This window comes from Siphateles boraxobius, unplaced genomic scaffold (genome assembly GCF_051911475.1).
Source record: "Siphateles boraxobius isolate OS27281-9 unplaced genomic scaffold, OSU_SipBor_1 60, whole genome shotgun sequence".
Lineage (NCBI taxonomy): Eukaryota > Metazoa > Chordata > Actinopteri > Cypriniformes > Leuciscidae > Siphateles > Siphateles boraxobius.
In genome coordinates this window covers 1111733-1127500 of record NW_027509187.1, presented here as the reverse complement: position 1 = coordinate 1127500, position 15768 = coordinate 1111733, and the positions used below count along the sequence as shown (strand labels likewise).

General features: G+C 35.3%; 1 protein-coding gene across 1 annotated transcript in view; it reads left to right on the top strand.

Annotated features, from left to right (window-relative positions):
* The window catches only part of LOC143718272 (calcium-activated potassium channel subunit alpha-1a-like), a 95506-nt gene that overhangs the window by 39355 nt on the left and 40383 nt on the right, over positions 1–15768 (top strand). Inside the window, exons 3-8 of the mRNA XM_077209294.1 lie at positions 5703–5796; positions 6397–6508; positions 10729–10804; positions 12446–12521; positions 12706–12876; positions 15457–15548. Coding sequence (XP_077065409.1) covers positions 5703–5796; positions 6397–6508; positions 10729–10804; positions 12446–12521; positions 12706–12876; positions 15457–15548 — 621 coding nt within the window. The remainder of the gene's footprint in view (positions 1–5702; positions 5797–6396; positions 6509–10728; positions 10805–12445; positions 12522–12705; positions 12877–15456; positions 15549–15768) is intronic.

The window sequence follows — 15768 nt, the reverse complement described above, 5'->3', positions numbered from 1 at the left end:
AAGGTGCGTTCCATTCGACCGTTAGTGGACTGCGAAGTGGACTTCACAGGGTATTTCGCCATCTTAAGTGAGATTCCAATCCGAAGGGAACGAACATGTTCAGTTCGAAGGGCACTGCAAACGGCGTAGGGAATAAGGGAACATCGATACATCACTTCACAGGAAGTGGAGAGCGATATCACCCAACTGTCATTGCGCGCCACGTCATCACCAGTCAGAGCTGTCATAAATACCGATGGAGGAGTTTATGTATGTGTGTAGGTATTCATACATTTTGTCATTATTATACAAATTACAGTATTTTTAACGGTTATTGTGGTGAATATTACATTTGATATGCTATTTTTTGTATGTCCTAGTGACTTTATAAACGATTATCATAACAATTTACCTCAGTGAATGTAGCCAGCTTAGCTAGTTTGTGAAGTAACTTAAAGTGATTTTATTTTAGGTAACTTAGCCGTAAAAAAGTGCTTAGATAAATTTGTCTATTTAACCGCTATGTAATCATGTGACCATTGATTAAAAACACATACACAGATAGTTGACCAAATAAAGTTCATTTTCATATTGCATGACAATTACAACAGAGATTCAATTCTGTTAATAGTCAAATAATAGCAGTAGTCAAGTGTATAAACTGTTTTTCATTATATTTATAGTTAGGCTACTTAATGTTTTTTATTTATCTATTATTGTATAGTGTATATATTTTAAATGTGATATTAAATTAAAATATTAATGTAAGCCTATATCTATTTATGTTAATATCATAATCTGCGAAACCCTGTCGTTAACTTTCTTTGATGACGCTTCCAAATGAGCGGTTATTGTCAGCGAAGTCCACTTCAAGTGATATACCGTGCTCAGGGAGTAGGGAGCAGTGAACACTTGTGTAGGGACCCTGTCGAGTGGAACGCACCTATTGGCTACTGAGTTACTTAAACAATCTTTGTCAAAGAATACACTTATTTGTTCACATTTTAAACGTTCTTGTTTCCATTTGTTTAATTTCAAGTTCTGAGGTGAATTATCCATTACAGCTACAAAGCTGGAGCACTAAAGGATATTCAAAGTCACATTACACGCTTTTAACATTAAATAAAGCACATAAACAGTACCTGAGATTATTATTGCCACACTTTGTGTTTGTTGTTCCATAAATATTGAAAATATGAATATTATTAAACAATATTTGATCTGCTGTAAAGTGTAACAACACCAGGCTGTTAGCGCCCTCTGCAGGCCTTTATTATTTTATACATAATATACTGTACATACGATTATTGTTCATATTATGTATATGAACAATATACATGTATAACACTTTTAACAGTGTTGTTCTATAAAATCATGATTACTTGCTTTTGATACATAATTTGTACCAAATATTATTGACTTTTTGTTATTATAGGCCTATACAGTATGTACTTTAAGTTATTTAAAGGCTTTGCTTAGGTCTATTTTTATTATAAATATCAGATAACTGGATTAATCTCTTTTAGCAAAATAATGGTCAGTGACAGCGCTAGAGTTGTTCACGTCTGCTGTATGTAAAGCACTACGTGACATGAGTATTACTTACGTTAAACGTCTGTTAATTACAGCCGGCGTTCAGTTTCAGTCTCTGACCCGCTGGAACAGAACTGAGCAAACAGAGATGGATAGAGTTGCGTTTCTCTGTCCTGCAGCTGTTCTTAAACTTCTTCAGGTTGAGAGTTTCACAGTTCGCTGTTCTCTCTCAGGTCCTCTGTACAGGAGTGTTCAATTGCTTGCACTAGAGTCAAACCTGATCCACTGAATAACAGACTCGAGCCGGAGGATCCATAAACACTGATCTCTGAACCGCTTCCTGTAATTCTGTCAAACGCACGAAACCTGAATCTTTACCCCAAGAAAAAGTCACAGTATATATCATCGTGCACACACATATTTAAATGAAAAGCTTAAAATAAATCGCTTGTATTATTTATTTGTAAGTCGCACTAAATTAATAAATGTAAATGTATAATGGTTATTGTCTAATGGCAACAAGAACTATGTAATAGTTCATATTATGTTTTTTTAATTGTTTAAAGGATATTAGTGTCCCTTTGTTGGTTGATAGTTTAAATGGATGCTCCCTCAGTCTGAAAACCTCTGTGTTTCAGTTTTTGCAATGAAAAATACTGTAAAACAGTAATGAGAATTAAAAAAAACACACACAAATGTAAAATGTCCAGATGCATTGCAGTAATGGGACTATGCTTCATTTTTTTTAAACAATGTCTCAATGGAAAAGTCACCCTCTCCGTCACACTCACATAAATTGGACAAAAAAAATTAAAAATCAAAATGGATTGACACCTTCACACATCCACGATTGTGAACAATTTAACATGCATAACACCAAGTTCAGGTTTGACTGTGATGTTGTGACGTAATTGCAAAAAAATAATGATACTTCAGTTAAAAAAATGCTACAAAATGTTAAATTGTAAACAACTTGTAAATTATATATGAGCCATTGAGTAATCCTCTGCTGCCATCTAGTGTCTGTAGTTGATTTTTTTAAAGTTTTTGCTTTCCAGTAGAATGGTTGCTATCTTCCTCTAAAGTTAAACCATGTTATTATGTTATCACCATGAAACTGAGAAATGTAGATAATCTTTTAAGTGAGTTTTCCAAAAATATAAATATTTTATATAAATGAATATATTTTAAATGATTAAAAAGTGAGGCAAAAAAAAACTGCACAACTCTACGGCAAAAACTATAAATTATATATATATATATTATTATGTTACAAAATAAAAAATTTCTGTCTGGTCAGAAAGAGGAATATTGTTGCCCTATGTGCAATTGCATAGTAAGTAGGGCTGAAACAATTCCTCGAGTTACTCGATTACAAAAATTCCTCGAGGCAAAAACTCTGCCTCGAAGCCTCGTTAAATTCCTATGACGCGCACTATACGCGCGGCGCAGGGATTTGATTTTCCCACGGACCGTTTATTCACACGGACCTGTTCAGGAAGAAATAGTTGGCGCGATGGCGAGGAATAAATATGTAAATAAACGGCAGAAATTGTCTAAAGTGTGGGATCATTACACACTTAATTCACTTAATACACTTAACTCGCTGAAACAAGGTAACGTAGTCTAACTTAAGCCTATTGATGTTCGCTGATTTTAATCCCATACTGTATTTGTAGCGATGTCGTGATGTGGTTTGACTAGATATGATTTTTACCTTTGATGACATTTTTAAGTAGTAAACGTAACTATGTAAACGAAACTACTAATTTATGACATTTTCATCTACATGCCCTCCTTATGCGCCAGAAAAACAAGTGCGCAGCCATCTTTAGTCAAGTCAAGTCACCTTCATTTATATAGCGCTTTTAACGATATAGATTGTTTTAAGTAGCTTTACAGTGATAGGAAATTAAAGTAACAGATTGTTTTGGCTGTACAGCAGCTCTAGAATAAAGTTGTTGTCCAGTTAAAGTTAGTTTTGATTGATTCACTTCCGTCACAACAATCATTAGCTATTAACTTAGCTAACTTGCTAACACGACACTGTTCTAACAGAGAACCCTTAAAGGGATAGTTCACCCAAAAATGTAAATTCTGTCAGTATTTACACTCCCTCATGTTGTTCAACCCCGTAAGACCTTTGTTCATCTTCGGAACACAAATTAAGATATTTGTGATTAAATCTGAGAGCTGGATCACTCCTCCATAGGCTTCTAAGGGATTGAAACTTGTTCCCCGAAAAGTTATTAAAGACATCGTTAAAATAGTCCAAGTGACTACAGTGGCTCAATCTTAAGTTCATCAAGCGACGAGAATACTTTTTGTGTGCAAAAAAAAACTAAAATAACGACTTTATTTCAACTATTCATTTCCTTCTCTGTGGGCCTCGAGTCAGTTAGCGTTGTGTGATAGCGTAGAGCTACGTCACACGCAGACTCACTATTGGCCAACGTTGGTCATGTGTGTGATGCGTATGACGTACAACACAGAAGCGCTGCGCTGCTAGCCTGGCAAGCCAGACCTACATGAAGATGGGGCGGGATAAACGGGGGCGGGATAAGGGGCGAGATAAACGGTTGTCTTTCAAATTCCCTCTGCACGCAATAGGACAGCGCTACAACCAACCAGAGCAACGAACGGCTCTGGCTGAGTGAGTCCCATGCGTTTTCCCACCAGCGGAGCTAGTTGATAGGCCTAATATTAAACTTTTGCGTATCCGGTCGTAAAAAACTCCAAACACATCTTCCTTTTTAAGAATGACTTAAGTGACGTTCTCTTAACTCCAAGTCATCCAGAGTCGCGGCCAAAGCCGATTCGAAAGACCGCTGTTCGCCAGCAGCATCTTCTTTGTTTTCAAGTAGCAGGGAAATCACGCGGAACCGTCACAACTCTGCCGTCATTATGTTAAGCCCGCCCACCAACTCTATACACGATGTGATTGGCCTGACCAGAGTTTGGTTTTTCCAGCTCGAACGCCAACAAGAGTTGCTAGACCACACTTTGCTGCAAAATATTTTTTGCTGCCGCTAGGGTGCGTCTAGATTTCTAGGCTACTGCGCGGTTACACTAGTGAACTCACTCGAGGCCCACAGAGAAGGAAATGAATAGTTGAAATAAAGTCGTTATTTTTGTTTGTTTTTGCGCACAAAAAGTATTCTCGTCGCTTGAGAAACTTAAATTTCAATCCCTTAGAAGCCTATGGAGGAGTGATCCAGCTCTCAGATTTAATCACAAATATCTTAATTCGTGTTCCGAAGATGAACGAAGGTCTTACGGGGTTGGAACAACATTAAGGAGAATAATTACTGACAGAATTATCATTTTTGGGTGAACTATCCCTTTAATGCGATCCAGCCGCTCATTCACACAAAACAGTTCCTGGTGTTCGAGAACGCAAACCATGAAATTGTTCCAAGGTACACGCCTTGAAAAATGTATAATAGAATATCTACAATATTTTCTTTGTACTTCCGTGTTTGCGGTCGCTCTGTATATCTCTATAGCATCGCTGTCCAGGAGTAATTAGCTGGTGAAGTGGATTTACTTAATGTAAAGTTAACGAAAGTTATCATGAGTAGTGTAATGTTTAAAGCAGATGTCTTAGCAAATGTCAGTAGACCGGGAAGAATTAAAACGAGCCGTTAATTCATAAATGCGTAAGATCACAGTGAAAATACAAACCGGAAGACAAAAGACAACGAGCGCAGCGCTGGAAAGAGGCGGAGCTACATAAGAAACACATTAAAAGCATTCATAACATACATTTGCCAACAGTTATTAAAGCAATAAAGCAACAGTTAATCTTTTGAAGCAACAGTTGCCTTTAGGGGATATGAAATATGGACCCACTGTATGTCACATAATAGCACACATCAAAGTCAAAATATGATTGCTTTAATAATTGATAATACTACTGAATATATTTCTGCTTTTAAACAATGTTAATTCTTTTGCTGTGAGGAATAAAATGCATGTAAAGTCCAAAGACAAATGCTTTTAAGGAAAAATTAGCAAATTTGAAAGATTCATCTTTTTAACGGGTATCTAGTGTCACTAATGATTAATCATCACCGTTAGGTTAATTAATGCAAGATTACGTGCAGTGTTTACTCCCGGTGAGGAATGACTTGTGCTTATCACACTGAAGCTTCATTACAGTGAACTGACGTCTGTTTCTCTGTTTTAAGCCCCATCGAATCCTGTCAGCACTTCCAGAAGGACTTCACGTTGCAGATCGACATGGCCTTCAATGTGTTCTTCTTGTTATACTTTGGACTCCGTGTAAGTTTATTTACAGTATTATGTACAGTACACACTTCTGCTGGACACAACACTGACACACACTTACCTTTCACTTATTTATAAACTATTTTAGTATTTATCAATACTTTGAATTAGCTTTTATTTTGATATTTTTAGTTATCATTTTAGTTTAAAAAAAATCATTGTATTTTTTTTAAAATATTTCTTTAATATATAAATATTAGTAATAATATATAAATATATATATAATATATACATAAATTTTAGTACTTAAACGTTTTTATTTCAGTTTCTAACATTTTAACTTTATTTTATTTCAGCTTTATTTCAATCATCGATGTTTAAAGATATATATTTTTAGTCATAACATTCAATGTTATTTTAGTATTATGTTTATTTATTCAGATTTCAGCTTTATTTAAATTTAAATACAATTCAATTCAAATTTATTTGTATTTGTCAGCTTTACAGAAAGTGCATAATGATTTACAGATACAGATTACAGATACAGATAGTCAAAGACAGATTTTTTAAATATTTTTTTATTTATTTAGTTAACAACACTGTTTTAATTATATGCATTTGAGTAACATTCATTTTGTTTCTTCCGCTTCCCAGTTCATTGCAGCCAATGATAAGCTGTGGTTCTGGCTGGAAGTGAATTCAGTGGTGGATTTCTTCACCGTTCCGCCCGTGTTTGTGTCTGTGTATCTGAACAGAAGCTGGCTGGGTAAAGCACTTCACACCATCACCCATCCAACTCTCCCATTACTGCCACTTTACCGTTAATACCCGATTATTTCCTCAGATTATGAGCAGCGGGTGCGAGAAACGTAAACCCGCTGGAGGAGATGATGAGCTGAAGAGCTCTGCCTCCTCCTGCTGGACATTATACGCTTGACAGGCTCTCTACAAACCCTCCTGTTGCTTAAAATCACGGATGGTTTTTCTCATGCGTCATGTGTGAAGTGTTGAGCGCATTTGCAACTGCGTCTAAACAAAACCTCAGAATGATCACATGACACAGATGCCGTCTACCAAACCGCAATATTCTTTTAATTAATCGCTGGATTTACTGGATTATGTGTGATTTGTTTAATTGTTTGAGTAATCGTTTTTCTGATTTTCCAAATGAGCATGTGTTTGTGGATTAACTTTGATTTTAAAGTTTTAACTGGTCAGAACTTACTTTTATTCAGCAAGGATGCATTCAGTTGATCGAAAGTGGCAGTAAAGACAATTATAATATTCCAAATAATTTAATTTTAAGCTTTTGAGCTTTCTATTCAGTAAAGAATCCTGCAAAAACACACATATCACGGTTTCCGTGTTTGTTTTTAACATTGATAATAATCATAAATGTTTCTTGAGCATCAAATCATCATATTATAGTGATTTCAGAAGGATCATGTGACACTGAAGACCGGAGTAATGATGCTGAAAATTCAGCTTTGATCACAGGAATAAATTACACTTTACTATATATTCACATACTCTATGTCAGTAAATGCTCTGCGAATACACTTTTTGCTGTATGTAGAGAGAAACATTGTTTTAATGCTTCATTTCCCTCATAGTCTCGGTCAAAGCTCAGCTTATGTTCTTCATGTTTTCAAGGACTTTAATCCTCCAATAGGGAACGGGAGGTCGAGGGGTCACATCATCCAGCTTTACACTTATTATTATTCAGCTTTCATGAAATTAATATCCTTTTGTTGGTGAGTGAGTGAGTGTGTGTGTCCAGAACACTCTCGTTTAAAAGTCTCACAAGTCAGAACTTCTTTTTGTTGTTAAACATAAATTTGTGTTGCCGGCGTCGATGAAATGGTTGCTTAGCAACTGCACAGAAATATAAAAATAAGCCACTCAAGAAACTGTTTCATTGTTACAATAGCCGCGTTTCCATTACAGATTTGCGCAAAACTTTTGCGATATTTTCTAAATGTCGTTAAAAAACGTCCATTAACCGATGTTATGTGACTGAAATGTATTTATTTTTCTCTCGCGATAAGTCATTCCTGCAATTATGGCATTGGATGTTGGTAGGTTTCCATTATTTTTAATGCGTGTCATCCAGCATTAATGGTAAAGAAAGACTCATATGAGGAGTTTCTGTGTGTTTCTCCCTCATTTCTGCTTTCAGCTCTTGATCGAGGCATTTCTTAGTGGTTTACAATCCCGTATTCCCATAATTCTGTTGTCTTTCATGAGTTTAATAAAAAACACACCGCACCATCTACTGTACGTCAGGTGACTGTAAATGCGCAAAAACGATTTCCATTTCAGTTTTGCGAAATATTCCTTTTTCGAACTGCCTGTAAATCCACCTCATGTGAGCGTAAAAACTTTTTTGCGATATATTGAAGTTTTTGCGAAATTGAAGTGTTTCCATTGATCGTATTTTCTATCCGCAATTTCAATTTGCGCAATTTGAAGGGTAATGTAAACGCGGATATTAATGTTACAGTGTGTTCAGAACAGGCAAACACACTCAGATGATCCTCAGAAGATGCTGAAGATCCAGTAATGTGTGTTTCTGGGCACATCAGACATCAGTGTTACACTTCGTGATGCTTTATTGATGAAGCGATGTTGAACAGGCGTTCTGTCAGGCCGTCCCAGGGCGATTCCTAAAGGAGCTTATACTGTAATATCCTGATGAAAAGGGTTTGTTCTAAGCTGTCACTACACGACTACATGATCACAAGCGGGATGCAGTTTTTTTGCAGTCTGGTGGACCTCGGTTTCTTCTGAAAGCGTGTCGCGTGGCTTTCTGCGGTTTCTCGGACTCAGATTTGATCATTTTCATCATCGTCATCATGATCCCGACGAAGCTGCTGGTGTACCGGAGCCCTGACGGGGCCACTCACACCGAGACCCTGCAAAACACACGCAGACGCAAGAAGTCGTGCGGCGAGCTCTTTCACAACGGCTACCGTGTGAAGATGCTCCACGCGCCGGTGTGTGAGAAAGAGGAGCGTGACCGATGTCATCACACACTCTCCTCCTGTTTCCATGCCGTGGCGTACTGGGGTAAGAGCTGATGCGGACGAGCAACACATGTTTCCTCCTGAATACGGAGACCGTTGCTGGCTTTTCACTTGCCATTGATTCTTGAGACACGAGAGGAAACAAAACGGCTTAAAAACGAAACTTGCACTTTGAAAATAACATAAATGGAAACACTTTACTGTAAGGTTCATTAGCTAACTACCTTAGTAGTTACAAAACTTCTTCAGCATTTAATAATCTTAGTTAATATTAATTTCAACATTTACTAATACGGTATTAAAATCAAAAGTTATATTTGTTAACATTAGTTAATGCACTGTGAACTAACATGAACAAACAATGGACATCTGTATTTTTATTAACTAACATTAACAAAGATTATTAAATACTGTAACAAATGTATTGCTCATGGTCAGTTCATGTTAGTTAATACATTAACTAATTAAACTTAAAGTGTTACCACATAATTATATCATTGCATTTGATTGTCTTAAAATGATGATGTTATTTACTACCATTCTTCAGATATTTTCAATAAATATGTTAAACAGAAATATAAATATGTAACATTACTACTGTGTCCTGACAGAAGGACGTTTTCCTTTTTACTGTAAAAATATTAATCTTTTATAAGGTTTCACAGCTGGGTCAATTCTTTTCATCCAGTATTTATAAAGATATTCATAATATCAGGGAATATTGAAGTCAGTTTTTGTACTGAAGTGCAACTGGGGAATTGTATAGTTTTTTTTTTCAAGCAATTTATGTTTTTTTATTAATAATTTTTTAATATCATTGTTTTTTATGCCAGTTTATATGTCAAATTGTTTGGGATTGTAAGATAATTCTTTCCCAATTTTAAGTTTAAAAGTGTTCAAAACACCAGTGAAAATGGTTAAAAATCAATAGGTACTATAGAAATGAAAATTCATTCATTCAATACTGCATTTGTCAGTATTTATAATACTTTTATTTTTGTATCTGACATTCAATACTTATGAATAATTGATTCATCTAAAATCATTTCTTAATGCATGAGTTTTTACTTAATTTTGCATGAGTTTTTACTGTGTTTTGTCCCACATCTCAAGAATCAATGCCGATGTTTTATTTTTTAGCTCATGTGTGCTTAATCATAGCTTATGAGCTTATCTTTTGCAAGACTCAGAAAACCATTTTAACCTTTTAATCATTGGGAAAGGTCATTCATAATCGCTATTCCTCTACAAACGCATAAAAATGAACCATGAGCACTACTAAAGGACAAAAGGAGAGGCTTTTTCTTGCGTTTGGTCAAAAACGTCATGCGTCACACTGTATATGGAAGGTCAAGTGCATTGCATTGTGGGATACAGTATTTGTGCAGTGTGATTTGTTGTTTTCATGATTACAGAAAATGTGCATAGTATACATACTATAGACAGCTCTACAGAAAAGTAGTATATAGCCGGATCTTTAGTTTAGTGTGTGCTTTGTGTTTGAAAGTCAAATGTACGATGCTAAACAATGAAAAATCACTTGAATGATGATATATGTGTGAATCTGTCATGCATGCAAGGTCATCTCACTGAAGTCACGTGTTTCTCTCAGAGGTTTTTGTTGTTGCTGCTTTAATGCTTCTGAAACCAGGACCCAAATTTAGGCCTTTACGTCACGAATGTTGCAGATATTGAGCCGACTGTCTGTCGCTCTTCAGTCCAGAGAGAATAACCTCTGTCCAGATGTGTTGAGTCCAGCTCTGCTGTTATATCTCTCTCAAACGCAGTAATACTTTGAGTTACTCTTAGTTAGTCGTGTTTTCATCAGTGTCTTTGTTAAACATGGATGAGCGTTTCAAAGGTACGCGCTGAACTCCACTCTTTGCCTTTCAGTGTGTTTTGTGATGTTTTGTGCAAGTGTGTTATTTCATGTGTTTCTTGTTTCTGCTCTTCCATGCAGGATTGAGGTTCTTAAGAGCCTTGAGGCTGATCCAGTTTTCAGAAATATTACAGTTTTTAAATATCTTAAAAACAAGGTAAGAATCCCTGAGCATGTGACGTATGAACTCTTCTTGAAATAGTTCTGTGTAATTCTTCACCTGCATATTAATACGCATCATAAATGAACAACTTTAAAAAATCTGATCTAACATTATATCATCTTGGGGTTTCATGGTAATTTTAGTTTAATTTTTAGTAATTTCATTTTTTGATTTCATCATTTTATTATTAGTGGGATTTTTTTTAAATTATACTATTTAGGTTTGATTTATTTTTATTTCAGTTTTAGTTTGTTTTTATTTATTTCCATTTAATCATTTTAGTCATTCAACTTAAACTTATTTCAGTTTTTTGCCGAGACAACATTTCTAATTTTTGGTTCAAGTTTTTCCAACTAATATTTATATTTGATTATATTTAAGCTTTATTTCAATGAAGAGAAATGTTTTTAATAGTTTTAATTAATGATAATAACCTCACAGATGGTGGTCCAGATTTTCTGTCTTCTCATTTCTTTTTTCTTTTCAAAACATGTCATTACTGAATGAAAAGTGTAAATGCTAAACTGAAATGGACAACAAATAGTTGTTTAGCCTTTATTATTATGTTTCATGTTTTGCGTTCTGCATTCATTGCATTTTGTTTTAGAGTTAAAGGAAGTGTCTGTAAACTTAACAGAAAATGTCCTGGTCGAAAATTACCACCATCTTCTCTGTTTTAAAAAAATATATATTATATTGTATTATATTGGATATGTTATGTGTCCGCCTCCCTGCAGCTTAGATCTAAAGCTTTAGCACAGATGTCCAGGAGAGCTTATTGTGCATCAGAATGAATAATCTCACTGCAGTTCGTTCAGAACAGACCGGGACAAAACCATCCAAATTGATTTTTGCGCTAAAATTAGCCAGTATTATACAAGGGCTTCAGTTCATGGACACAGCAGAAATGTTTGAACATTTCTGAAAAATGTTTTTCGATAAAGGTGTTCAGCAGAATATTACTCAGACTCAATTATGTACAGTATACCGTGTGTACCAATCCATGTACTTTCGCACTATTGTATGCCGTTCGTAGTATAATAGTGTGAGTTTTGTGATCGCACTGAAAATTACAAACAGCAAAAGTGCACTTTAAATATCCAGATGATGCACTTAATTAACCGAAAAAACAAAGTGTATCAGACTAAAATAACCTGAGTACATACAGTAGTGCATAAGTGTATAGTACATCATCTGGAACACAACCATAGTATTGTAGATTCAAGTCTTTTGTTGTAGGCAGAAGAAGATGAAAGAAAAAAGCTCCGAGACAAAGTTTTACTATAACTAGAATTCCAATGGGTACAGACAGGCAAGATACACACACACACACACACACGCACATATAACACACAGAGGCGCACACACACGCACACACAAGACTGAGAACGGACAAAGACTGGCTGAACTGAAAGGAACTACAGTAAACACACACACTGATGAACACAGATTAACAGAAACCAGGTGACACAGATGATGATTAACTAGACACAGGTGGAACAGATGATGAACTAAACGACAGTAACCATAGAGACAGATGAGCGGCGGGAAAACAGAACAAAGGAAGACATGTGACTAGGGGTGACTGTGACATTTGTGAGCTAATGAGAGTATTTCTAAAATTTGTTTTTATAGCAACTCCATAAAGTTGGTGAATTTGTGCTCGATCTTTATCAGCACATGGCTGACGGCAGCGGGGTTCATACATCTGGTAAGTCGATCGCGTCAGGATGGTGAAAAGTTGCATTTTAATGAATATGTGCATGAATTTGAATGAATAATATGCATTAAGGAAAGCAGTTAATCGGATCAGTTTTGATGTCACGTTTAGGTAGAACTGAAATACATTTCCTTGCATATTGGCTTAAATACTGAGGCTGTTGGTGTGTTTTCAGGTGGAAAACTCAGGGGATCCTTGGGAAAGTTTCCAAAATTCCCAACCTCTTACGTACTGGGAGTGTGTGTACTTGCTTATGGTAACCATGTCCACAGTGGGTTATGGAGATGTTTGTGCTAAAACAACCCTCGGCCGCCTTTTCATGGTCTTCTTCATTCTCGGAGGATTGGTAAAAACAACCTAAATAAATAGAAGAAATCCCATAATAATTCACAGCCTGCATTTCCAATTATCAGGTCCTTAATCATTGTATCCTTGACAACCAGAGCTGGAAAACAATCCCTTCATTTTTGCCTCAATCCCCATCCGAACGTTCCCAGCTTCTGCTCGTCATGATGAAGATCTTCATGTGTTTTTTTGCTTATACTGCATTGTGTGTTTTAGTTCTTAAGCAATTATTATCTAGAGCAGTGTTTCTATATTTCAAATGCTATTGTTTATTCTGTTGATATGTTATAAGTGGAACCATCATTAGGGAGTACAAAGTAATTCTGTTTGTAGATTGACTGCAGTTTTAGAAGACCCGACCCAATTTACCCCCACCCAGACTCCAACAAACTCTATGAAGGGTTGAGATATATGACACGCCGTCATGATGTCAACACACACGCTGTAAACTCAAAAATACATAGAGAACTGCCTCAAGTCATTTATTGCTTTTATAAATTATTAAACATTAGTGCTCAAATCATTTCAATTTTGAATCAAAAATGATTCAGTCGGTGGAATACAAAATAGATAGTTCACTGCTTGTTTGAAAGTAAAAAAAAAACGTATTGCCATAATGCTTTTGTATTTTCTACATAAAAAAACATTAAGTACACAACTGAAAGTTTTTAGACCAACATGTTCTTTTTTTATAAATAACTTAATAAAATATTAATCTTAACATATTTTTTTAATATGAACTATTTATATTAAATGTGTATAAAATATAATTATATTAAAAATAATAAATATATTAAATATAATTGTATTCCTTTATATGAATAAAATTAATTGTGTAGTATGTACTGTTTAGTAAATGTATATAAAAAATGTATAATGTTCATAGAGACATGGGTTTTGCAAGGTGCTGTTAAAATATTATTTTGACTATAACTATTAATATTTATATTTATTTTATATAAAATAATATTACCTAAATATAAAAAAATGATTATATTAATTTTATATTAATCAAATTATCCATACTATTTTTTTCAATATATTAAAATTAACATGAATTTTTAATAATAATTGTTCATAAATTTGTAAAGACAAATTCAACAAAAAAAGTTGGTAAAGCTGGATTTTCTATTAGCTGTAGTGTAACGCTTGAGATGTGACAGTCGTGTCTATATCAGTCCAGCGTAAGAGTTTGTTTGGACTAAACATGGCTCTTGAGGTTTCCTTCTTTACATCACTGTTTTCCCTCTTAAAACGGCAGATCGAATCTTATCTGTGGCTTTTTTTTTTCTTTTCAACACTGATATCCCTTAAAAACAGGGATATTTGCCAAACAGAATGCTTTTACTTTTAACCTAAAACCTTCCATCCTTTAATTCTCAGCAATGCATGCATACAAGCATTCTGACCTCTAACTGTTATTCAATCTGTCCGGAGTTTTAAAGTTACAGCTCCAATATTTGACACTTAAAGGGATAGTTCATGTAAAAATTATAACTCTATTATTATTTACTCACCCAAAACACATCTTGCCTTCTTTTCCATACAATGAAAGTGAATCGAGACTCTAAAGTAACAGTCCATATGACTCGCTCACAAAAATATGTTCTAATAACGTTTTGCTAATATTCCCATTAAGTTATGAAATCATTATTTCTGAGCGTTCAAAACGTTTAAAAAAAGTTTTTTCTGGGTTATTCGAACGTTAAGGAAACATCCCATTTTATCATTCTTTAAACATTACAATAATGTTACTCTATAATGCATGAACGTATAATAGATAACTTGTTTGTGCTAATGTTTTGAGAACGTTTTCAAAGACCAGATAACTTTGAATGAACGTTATTTTAAAGTCCCTCTGTAGTCAATAATTGTATCCCTTAAAACTCATCTTTGATCAACAAAAGTAGGTATTTAAACGTTTATTTTCTTCATGCCTTAAAATATCTTGAATGTAACTCGCACCCTTGCATAATTTAGTATGCGCGGCTCTATGAATATGCAAATGAGCCCCGCCTCCACTCACTCACTCACTCAGAGATCCACTCGTTGATCACACGTTGATCTGATTGGTTACAAGGTAGTTTGTGACGTCAGAAACACCAGTGATTTCAAACCGTGTTTTTGAGACTGTCTTTGGTTCACTGCAGTTTTAAGCAGAAAATACTCAGCAATGCTGTCGACTTATGAATTTACACATGGATTGTCTTAAAGCATATTAAAAACACCACATAGACATAAACTACATTAAAAGCTGGATTTTCACCACAGGGGGACTTTAATGTTACTGGAAGGACGTTTGTTAATAACTTTGAGAACATTAGCTGTTAGCTCGGAAGCGATCGCTTCAGAAGACTTTTTTTTGTCATTTTGAAGCTTGAGCGCCATTATATTTCATTATATGGCAATGAGATGCTTTATAAATGCACCTTTTGTCACGGAATAAAGAAAGTCGCACGGGTTTGGACTGACCTGAACTGTCCCTTTAAGCCTCTTATTTCTGATATGAGAACTCTCTTCTACTGAAAGTAGAAGCATTAGCAGACTTCTATTGTCCTTTGTCTCCTGTCTCCTCCTCCAGGCCATGTTTGCCAGCTACGTTCCTGAAATCATAGAGTTAATAGGAAACCGCAAGAAATATGGTGGTTCCTATAGTGCAGTAAATGGGAGAAAGTAAGTACCGGTGGTCGGACTGTGCTGGTTCAGTCAGTCTGCCCGTCTGCATGCCCGTCTCTCTCTGTGTCCCATGCATGTAGGCAATGTTTGCTCGCTACGTGCCTGAAATCGCTGCTCTCATCCTTAATCGGAAGAAATATGGAGGGAGTTATAACTCGACCCGAGGAAGAAAGTAAGTCAAAGGATTAAAGGGGTGGTATAAATCACTTTTTGAGGG